At 41.6% G+C, this 10,361-nt stretch overlaps 2 protein-coding genes and 2 long non-coding RNA genes across 5 annotated transcripts; all 4 read left to right on the top strand.

Annotated features, from left to right (window-relative positions):
- Positions 1-500: 500 nt before the first annotated feature.
- LOC103650418 (uncharacterized) lies at positions 501-1,710 on the top strand. 2 transcript variants are annotated; one of them, XR_002268380.1, is made up of 4 exons: positions 505-716; positions 848-929; positions 1,008-1,048; positions 1,597-1,710. It is a non-coding gene; the product is annotated as an uncharacterized lncRNA (long non-coding RNA). The 2 variants fall into 2 exon arrangements; XR_564141.2 differs by lacking the exon at positions 1,597-1,710 and having other exon boundaries at positions 501-716; positions 1,008-1,527.
- Positions 1,711-3,177: 1,467 nt separating this feature from the next.
- LOC103650419 (calmodulin-binding transcription activator 1-like) lies at positions 3,178-4,125 on the top strand. The gene is made up of 2 exons (XM_008675991.2): positions 3,178-3,665; positions 3,843-4,125. The coding sequence occupies exons 1-2, from the start codon at positions 3,178-3,180 to the stop codon at positions 3,970-3,972; spliced, it is 618 nt and encodes a 205-aa protein (XP_008674213.1). The 3' UTR covers positions 3,973-4,125.
- Positions 4,126-7,283: 3,158 nt separating this feature from the next.
- LOC109945249 (uncharacterized) lies at positions 7,284-7,676 on the top strand. Its single transcript, XR_002268381.1, has 3 exons — positions 7,284-7,379; positions 7,454-7,571; positions 7,650-7,676. It is a non-coding gene; the product is annotated as an uncharacterized lncRNA (long non-coding RNA).
- A 691-nt stretch (positions 7,677-8,367) lies between these two features.
- LOC103650420 (helicase protein MOM1-like) lies at positions 8,368-9,915 on the top strand. Its single transcript, XM_035966243.1, has 6 exons — positions 8,368-8,527; positions 8,874-8,923; positions 9,050-9,194; positions 9,283-9,367; positions 9,506-9,611; positions 9,698-9,915. Exons 1-6 carry the CDS (start codon positions 8,368-8,370, stop codon positions 9,803-9,805), a joined length of 654 nt encoding a protein of 217 aa, XP_035822136.1. The 3' UTR covers positions 9,806-9,915.
- Positions 9,916-10,361: the final 446 nt, after the last annotated feature.

The raw sequence follows: 10,361 nt of genomic DNA on the forward strand, positions 1-10,361 counted from the left end.
TAAGCGAAATCTATACTACCTATTAAGGCTGTAAGGGGTAGGCTGCCTCCCCTGGTTCTGCCTTCAGCCAATCTACATCGTCCATCTATATGCGTCAAATCATCACCGTACGTACGTCGCCTCCGCTTCAAGCCTCCGACACCGCCGTCGCGCCTGGCTCCCCCTCCTCCTCGCCCCACTCCCCCTGGACGCATGCCACGGTGTCCCTGCCCCACTCGCGATGCATCCCCTCCAAACCCTAGGCCTTCCGCGATGAGGAGTCGCCTCCTCCTCCCTCCGTCGTGGCGTTCTTGGGCGCCGCCTCCGCGTCAACGCCATCGCCGAGATCGACCTCTACCGCCTCGAGCCCCACATGCGCAGCCGCCGCCGCGGGAGAGGTGCCCCACGCCTCGGCCTTCAACGACGAGGAGCTCGTCTCCTCCTATCTCCGTCACCGCATTCTCGGCTGTCGCCTCCGCATCGACGCCATCGCCGAGATCGACCTCTACCATCTCGAGCCCTAGGACCTCCCCTCCCTCTTCCACATCCGCAGTCACAACGCCAATGGGTAGTTCTTCGCCCGTGCGGTCGAGGCGGTCCCAGCAACAGGACCAACCACGCACACTCGCATCTCGCTCCTTGATGTTACCAGGGAAGTATAAAGGTTGTTTGAGTTATAAATAGCAAACCAAGATTAGAGATGGCCAGGAGGTGGAGCCATGAATGATCTATCCTAGGTACACCTCCAGTTTCCCATACCATCTCCTCGGCCTCTTCCCTCCCCCCTTGGCCTTCTCCTTCTGATGAATCATTTTCCTATGTTTGTCGCTGCTTGCTAATCATTGCTCCAACCGTTGAGTTTGTGCAGTGGATTTCCTTTCCTAGCATCACCACATGTAAAACAGGGGAGATTTAAGATCCAACACATCAGCGAAGTGGCACCCTTGCTGGTGAATTTTCGGTACCCTGTTCTGCTCGCCTATTCTATTGTGTATGTATGCCAGCAAACTGATTGTTTTATTTTCTAGACACAAGAATACGTCCAGGTCTCGTAGAACACCTAACGCTGGTAAGTACTCCTAATATGCAAGTGGTTATGCTGATGTTGATGAATCGATTGGTATTTTGAGACTTGTATTATGTCTCCTTTGAGCAGGTTTTAGTTTCACCAGGTACACTACATTATTTGTTCACCTTATTATGATTATTTGATCACTGTATTTTATTATTTGATCACTGTATTATCTGGAAAAATTACGAATATGCCTACTCCTGTATCATAATCACTTGTTGCCTACTCTGTCAGCCTTTGCAAAGATTGCTACTGTTTTGTTGTCTAAACCACTGGCTATCAAAATTTCTTAAAGTGTTGTGTTAGTTCTGTAACCTTCATCGGTCTAGATATTTTGTATCTAATCATCCTCTAATAAGCACATCTGTTAAGTTCAAGTTAACACAGTTACACTCCCATACATGTATACAATGACGATGACCTGTTGTACATTCTTATTGCTTGGGTATTCATTCTCTGGTGCTTAGAGTCTAATGGATGATATGATCACTGCTTAGTATGTTTTGTTTTGTTTTTGAACTGAATTATCTCGACCTTTTATCTAGGATTGTGCAGTGATCTAGGGATTGCGTATTAGGATATTGAGGATGGGATTTTCACAAATTGCTATAGTCCAATTATTTTCTTCCCTTCTACCCTAATACACGCCAGATCATCTGTTATAATGGTGTTTGTTGCTGGAGGCACATCCCGATTCGTCGGTAAGCAACAACTAGCTAGCCTCAGTTCGTTCCAGTCTGTCATGTCTTTTCTTCGCGTTCCGCTTATGTTTGGTTATGTTTGCTTTCCAGTTAGGGCCGAGTGCACCTGCCTCATTCACAAGATAAACGACGCTCCTACCCCCTCCTCTGTTTTCTACCTGCTTGAACATATCAGCAATCTCGCTTGTATAACTTGTGGATGGTATGCTGGAGCGCTGTCGAATTCCTTCCCTGGCGCAATTGCTGTTTACATAATGCAGTCTAATCTGAAATATAGTTTTTCAGGCTCAAGCGATAGCGTGCGTGCACGAGACTTAGATGGCGGCTTCGGAGGCGGCAACGACAGTGTTAAAAATAGTTTTTCTCACAAAATTAAAATAACTATCTTGCTTTTCAGGCATTGCAAAAAATAGGCTCGTGAAGCAGCAAAAGAGAGATTCTTGTCGCATTTCATGGTAGACCAGCACCATAAGATCACCAAGCAAGTAGAGATCAACCTCGAGTCCCTCCTAACTTCGCCGCCAACCACCATCTAGCTTCGTGAGTCAAATTTGAAGACTGGTAAAATCATTTTAAGCCTTTCGAAATAACATACCATGTGTTTTTATTCTTTAAAGCTCTCATGTGACAATTTTTCCTTCAAGTTATTGCAATCATTATCAATTCTCATCTTGGTGTTGAACATTAACATATCTTTATCATCTGTGTTTTTCTCAGCACTGTAGTCTGTCACCACTGCCAGCATATGAGCCCGCATTTGATTGGGAGAATGAGATGTCTTTGATATTTGGCCAAAGGGTGCCAGAAAGTATACCAGCAATAAGCAATGAAGATGTCTTTGATATATGTGCCCACCCCCGCCCGCCGCTTCAGCATCCTCCCCGTTCGCGATTGGCTCGAGCGGCACCGATGGAGCGACGACTCTGTTTCCCAGAAGGCGAAAGGCCGATGAGATCGACAGACGATTCGTGTCGATCGCACACCGGTAGGCGGTGGCGAGTCGCGCGAGATCTCTCGCGTCCTCCCGGTTCTCAGGGACCACGACGTCCGCGCCGATGCACACCTCTACAACGCGCTGATGAAGGCGAACGTCGCGGCGGACGACTCCGGGGCCGTCCTCAGGGTGTTCCGGCAGGTTTCAGTTTGATAATTCTTACAGTATTTATGTTTTTCACCTCCATAGACCACAGTTTGATAATTCTTGTTTGTTAGTTAGTAGTTTGTAGTACTCATGTTTCTTTCTAGCTAATTATTCTAAAGATGCAGGTTTAAGTTACTGGTACATTCTTGGTGAATAAAGAACATGTGGAAAGTCACAGGTGGTCATGTATGTTTGGAGATGTTGAAGTACCAGCTGAGGTTTTGACCGATGGCACGCTACGCTGTTATGCACTAGCACACCAATCAGGAAGAGTTCCATTTTATATGACCTGTTCAAACATGGTGGCTTGTAGTGAAGTGCGAGAATTTGAGTATCGTGATTCTGAAGCTCATTACATGGAGACTTCTCATTCCCAAGCCAATGGTGTAAATGAAATGCATCTACACATTCGTCTTGAGAAGCTACTCACTTTGGGGCCAGATGACCATCAAATGCTTGCTATAAATTCCTTAATGCTTGATGGGAAATGGTCAAATCAAGAATCTTCTGTCAAGGAAGTAGTTTCCACTACTAGGGTCCAAAGTTTAAAGAAACTGGTGCAAGAGAAGCTGCATCAATGGCTCATCTGCAAAGTAAACGATGATGGAAAGGGTCCCAATGTTCTGTGCAAGGAAGGACAGGGTGTGATTCATTTAGTAGCAGCACTGGGTTATGATTGGGCTATAAGACCGATAATAATTGCTGGTGTCAATGTGAACTTCCGGGATGCTCATGGATGGACTGCACTCCACTGGGCTGCGTCTTTGGGAAGGTATGCTCGCACACATTAAAGCAATTTGAAACAGGGATGTCCATGCTTAGCTAGAGTTTTATGTAAAGGAAGCTACCTCTATTTCTTTCCCATCCCTTTATCTTGCACTTTGTTTGTACTTTAATAGGAGCTTGGACCTTTTTCTGTTATTGAACCTTATATTTTATGCTTTTTTAGAGAGCGGACAGTTAGTGTTCTCATAGCAAATGGACACAAGATCCCGATGCGGCAGTGGCGGACAGCAACGGGCGCTCAACGCCATCGCGCCTCCTGCGAACCCATGGTGAGATGTGTGGTCTCGATCTAGAGTCGAAGGACTTCCCCAACACCCTTTCCTCCATCGGCGCGACATCGGCAAGCTCATCTGCGACGATGAGGCATCTTCGACCGACTTCCCAACACCCCATCCTCCATCAATGCGGCTCCAGTACCCCTTCCTCCATCGGCGCGACAGCATCCAGTTCATCTACGATGACCATTTTTCCTTTCTGAGGTAGAGCAAAGCACCCTGGCACTGCTCTTAAAGGAACCGCTATTTTTTCTTGTTTTCGCAGCTGGTTGACCAGTAGTACTATTATTTAGTGGCTCAATAGATACATCAATCTTATTATTTGAGGCAGAGCGAAGCACCCTGACACTGCTATTGGGACTTCCCTCCTTTGAACGACTGACACCTTTCCTTCTATTTGCAGCTGGTTCAACAGCACCACTATCATTTAAAGGCTTGGTACATGTCTCATTCTTATATTTTGAAGTAGATCGAAGCACCCTGACACTGTTGCTGGGACTTCCCACCTTTGACGGATTAGTGCATTTTCTTTTACTTGAAGCTGGTTCAACAGCAGCACTATCATTTAAAGGTTTGATACATGTCTCATCCTTAGCTTTTGAAGCAGACCGAAGCACACTGAGACCAGAGCTCAGACTCCCCACCTTTGAGGAATTGGCGTTTTTTCTTTTATTTGTAGCTGCCTCACCAGTGGTCCTGTCACTTTGAGGCTCACTACGCGCCACATCTTTATTTTTTATTGCAGAACACTGCTGCTGGGACTTCCATCCTGTGAGGGATTGGCATGTTTTCTTTTATTTGCAGCTGGCTTATCAATGATCCTGTCATTTAGAGGCCTGCTATGTGCCTCGTCCTTATTTTTTGATGTAGAATGAAGTAGCCTGACAGTGCTATTAGGACTATCTAGCTGGTTGCCACTTCTTTTTTTCACAGCTGCTTGGGTAGCAACAGCCGCATTCAGAGGCTCACTGTCCTTATTATTATTGGCTAAGGCAGAGCGAAGAACTCTACCACTACTATGTGCAGACCTCAAGGGATACCTTTTGCTTGGTGATACTTCTGACCCTTTCCTTCCCATTTTACTGTTTGTATGTCATACACTTGTTCCCAATGTCGTCGTGACCCTGAACAAGACCAAATAAATGATAAACACAAATGAATATCCTCCACAGTAACTGCTAGGCCACCGGAATATCAGAGAAACCTTCATTAACAAGGTAAGTTATCCAGTCAAGATAGATGTGTCAAGACCTACAGTGATGAAAAATATTAAAAATATGTCTACTAGATGCCTCATTTTTCCTTTCTGAGGTAGAGCAAAGCACCATGACACTGCTCTTAAAGGAACTGCCATTTTTTCTTCTTTTCGCAGTTGGTTGACCAGTAGTACTATTATTTAGTGGCTCAATCTAGCAAAATAAGAGAATTTCACCTCGCATTCAATATATTGCTTGTCTACTAGAGGAGCCAACACTTTAGCAAGATCTTGAGGCAAGTATCCAAGCATCTCCTCACATTCAGACCCTGCATACAACACCTACCTGTTCTAGAATGATTTTAGAACATTTTTCAGTAGGTACTTTTTACAGTTTTTTTATGTACTAGAATGATTTCGGAGACCATGTAGATATCCAAAATGAATCTTTTTGTTGTGACCGAAGGGAGTAACTTTTTAGGTTTTGTGGTTACTTTTTCAAAAATTAACTCTTTCATTCACTATAACTACAAAATAGTAAGCCAGTGTACTGCAAGAACAATGTTCTTCTTGAATACTCAAAAGAACAATGTTCATCATGGATTCTGCTACGTGACCATGTGGTCCAGCTTGTTTGGTACACGAGGCCATATCTTTGTGTTCGCTTTATGTATATGTTCCCTTTTTATTCCTCAGTTTATTCACTTTTATCTTGTAGTTGCAGGTTTCTTACTCCTAGGTAGGTTCCATTTGTCTTAAACAACTTTAGAGCACCACCTTATGATATCTCCTTTTGACTATGATTATTTTCCTATGAATAATTTTTCTAGGAATACTATTAAGATACCAACTAACCTTTGATATCCTCTAAACCAAACGCTTCATGATAGATGATTCTTGAGGTTGTTGAATGAATTGGTCTTGCACGTGTTTGCATGCCTTTGGTATTGGTTTTTGTTGCTAGGTTTTGAAGATGCCTTACAGGGAATTGGTACAGGTACAGCTTCCTTCGTATCTGGTATGGGTGATTGGTATAACCTAATGAAAAGAGGAGTGGTTGCTACTACTTCCTTAATAAAACCAGCTTCCTAAATAAAACAAATAACAACTTTATTGTTCTTCTTCCTGCTTTCTTCTTCTTCTTCTTCCTCTAGCTCCAATAGCAACCTGCTTCGGATCCAGCATCTGCTTTCTTCCTATTTCCTAAATCTAACAAAAACAACTACGATGCATCCTCTGCGCCTGCTGCTCCACCTCCTGCCCATCCTACTGAAACAAGGGTGAACTGATGGGCGTAAAGAAAGCATCATGGTAGATGTTAACGAGCCAGTAGAAAAAAACGCTAGCTCTGCACTAGGGAGTTTCAGTTAGGCACAACCACACTACATTGAGTATCATCCTGTATGTGTAGCTCGATGTAATGCAATCAATAACTGATATTCTCTTTGAGTAAGCTTATTTTTAGTTTGGTTTTAAGTATGGGTGTTTTTGAAGAGACCTTCACTACATAAAGGGAAAAAAGAAACTGTTGATTGGAAAGAACTGCACATATTGATGTCTTCTGATCTGTTTTATGAACAGATTTGAAGCAAAACAACCATATTTTTCCCTTTTCTCATCCCCATATTTGGTGATATGGAGATGTCCATACAACACCCCTCTTTGGTAGGCTATTATTGTTATTTGAGCATGTGCGCCAGTTAAACCTTGTCAATATGGCAGCCATATGGATACTACATTTGATGAATGGAGGTTCCTTGTCTAATGTATCACATGAGGTTTATTTCTTGTGCTACAGCTATTTTGTGAATGAACTGAAACACATAATCTTAGTGCATATGTAACCATTGTCATGTATTAATGATAAATTTGTGACTTGATGTATTGAAGACAACATTATGATGCATTTCTGCACTGATGTTCTTACAGTAAATAAGATCAAGGAACCTATATTGTGTACCATGTAATATCATTTTTAACAGTTTGATGAGGAAGTACTACTACTATTACAATTGATGCTTCAGTTCTACGACTTCTTTCAAACCAAGCGTCCACACATATCTTGAGGTATGTTTCTGATCTTAAGTACTTATTTACAACTTCTCTCACCACACATATCTTGAGGTATGTGTGGGAAGCGGAGGCCGACGACAGCTCTTACGTTATCAAGGAACAAACTTATCCTGAGAAAGTGCTCACACGTGGAACACAGACTACTCTTTATTTGAGAGTAAGAAACTTAAAAGACTTTATATAAGATCTCCACCTTCTACCACAATTCTTATTGCCTTCTTGTTCCTTTAGGATGATGACAAGTATGAGTTTACTGACCCTGCAAGAATTGAAAGCTTAGTTAAGAGCTGCTCACAATTTGTGTCATTCCCCATATATACATGGAAGGAGAAATCAAGAACATTTGGGGGTAATGATTGCTATAGTTTATTGTAATTTAGCTTCCTTCAATTATACTTAATGTAATTCTTCATCCTTGTCTGAACAGTCTAAAGAGTCTAAAGAGGAGGAAGAATTAAAAAAAAGGTGAAGAGGTCACTGAGGTTAGTTCTGTGTCAGTGTAATATGTTGTTCGTTTTCATGTAAATCTTGCTTCTAATATTATAGAAAGAATCCGAATAGGTAGATAAGAACATGTCGATGATTTTGATATTTTCAGAAATAAGGATTTCTATGGTGCATGTTATTTAAAAAACAAGCCAACTATAACTTGTGTCAGGTCATAGGTGCTTGCAATTATTGGAACTGGTCCATGCAAATCATTTTTGCTCAAAATCCAACTTGGCCAATCATTAGTAGGTCAAGTTATATTCATGAAACCTTTTGTTTGTTGTTTCTTTGCCTAAAAACATGCTTTCATTGGTTAGTTCATTATCCTGGAGCTGCAGAGGAACTTTATGTAGCATGATCCATGCTCAGGTATTGCGATTTTGGCAATTTCTGTAATGTAACATGGAATTGGTGAAGGTCCTTGGTCGAGTAATCACAATACTATTGATATTATTCATATTGATTAAATTTTTATCATTGGTTCTCTTTGTTTGTTATATTATCTTGTGTCATCGATTAACAACTCTTTCACCGGACGTCTTGAGGTGACTTTAGTTTCTTGTCTTTTATATGTATCCTGACATAAAACCAGTGTTTATTTTCTATTCGTGCATGTGCAGGTGTTGTACTGTTTCTAGAATTTTCCAGCAACTTTGATGGGAGGAATTTTGTTTGAGCTTGTGGGCCCAATTCATATCAGTCGCGACCCTGGGACTATCCCACGTCCCGCGGCGAGCTTGCAGCGCTGCTGCGCCTCGGATACGCGGACAAGTCACTACTTGGGACTATTTACACCCCTAAAAGGGAAACACATAGGTACTTGATATCCTCTCCTTATCCACTAGACCACAAATTGTTTTTGTTGTTTACCAGCAAAATCAAGGGGTTGTCTATTTCTTACAAACAGTTGAAGTTTCATATGGGAATAAACTGATAGTACACATGGGATTAGAAAATTTACACAATTAAATGCATACAAGAAATAAGCATCTGGAATTTTTACCAAAAACATAGTGTGTTGGACGTATATGCAACAATTTTTTTTGCTAAACATCTACACTAGATTCCATATGGAAGAGAAATGTGATAACCACTATTGGCTATTTACGACACGTTTCATGCAAATATGTTAGCATATCTAATTTGTGTCTAATTTTTGTAGATGAAGTTGCTAAATCCAAGCAATCAACTGTCTCCACAAAAACAAAGAAGGTATGCCTGAAAGCAGATAAATGTTTCTTCTTCTCTAATTGCGTACTCTTTACCTGATTTACGTTACTCCCCACTTGTTATTTTTTGGCTATTGATACCCACATTTTCTAATCTTTACAGTTTAAGGAAATTCAATTTCAGAAACTTCAGAGATTGCCAGATGGGTGCCATCCTGATTTTGATAATGATCATCTGTGTTCTGTAAATAATCATGACCTGCTTCCTGAAATGAGTACTCCAAGTGCTGACCTTCATCTACTTCCTGAGACAGGTAAAACAATATGAAATTACAATTTGAAAGTAGTATTTTTGTTCTGTAGGAGTAGATATTACATTTTTCTAATAAATTCATTCTGAAGGAGTGGAAAACATGAGGACACCTAAAAGTCTTCACGCTGAACTTAAGCGTGAGCTGTTAAAGCTAAATACGGTGTTAAAGCTACCAGTATGTATAATCCTCCTGCTAACTTTTTCCCTCCCACTCTGCTCCTATTGTTGCATTTAGTGTCCTTCTGATATCATTATTTGTGGAAGTATCTGATCCTCTGGTTCTGAACTATTTTTTCATTATTCACAACTGCATGATAATGTACTCTTTCTGGCCAACCAGTTCCTTGAATATCTTTTAAATAATCATTTAGTTGTGCGGGAGCCACGGAGCATACTGCATGCGTTCAACATAGCCTTGGTAAGCTAGGCACCAACCGGTGTTACTTTGTTTGCTTTTACATTGAATTTACGAAATATGATAAATTTCTTTATTATTTGTTTCAGTGTTGGCGTGCTGCTTCTTTTCTGAAATACACTGAGTTGGATCGTCGAGAATCACTTTCCCTTGCTTCAGATGGACTGAATTATGAATGCAATGAGGCTCCATCATAGGCAGGCTTATAGGTTCGTAGTATCGTTAGGACGGGCATCTTACTATAACAATATAAGACACATTTTGTATATATAACACATGTGCATATATAAGTTATCGAGATATTATATGTCTCTGTTGCAACGCACGGGCACTGACCTATAAAAGTATAACACACATTTGTACATAGTTTATCGTTGTTTTATACGTTCCCGTTGCAACGCACGGGCACTCTCCTAGTTGAAAGATTAAGGGTGTAAAAGAATGTCGAAGAGCTCCGCGACTCCAAAGAAAGATGTTACGAGATATCCGTGGAATGCGCCAAAACTCTATAGAACAATTTTGCAAAGGTAGGAGCCTATTCTTCCGAGCAAAAAATTCATCCGCGGTGACCCCGATGGTGTCGTTCAGTGGATTAGCGGAGAGGTCGAAGCCTTTGACGAAATCTTAAGTGATCGAGGAGACATCTGCGCATTCACTGGTGCACGAGGGGTCACGACAACCTTAGAAAAAGCCAGTTGTGAGCATGTTAAGCCTGCAGCTAAGCCGAAATTTGTTTTCTCGGTGGAAGACACT

The sequence above is a fragment of the Zea mays genome, chromosome 3 (assembly GCF_902167145.1).
Source record: "Zea mays cultivar B73 chromosome 3, Zm-B73-REFERENCE-NAM-5.0, whole genome shotgun sequence".
In the NCBI taxonomy this organism is placed as follows: domain Eukaryota; kingdom Viridiplantae; phylum Streptophyta; class Magnoliopsida; order Poales; family Poaceae; genus Zea; species Zea mays.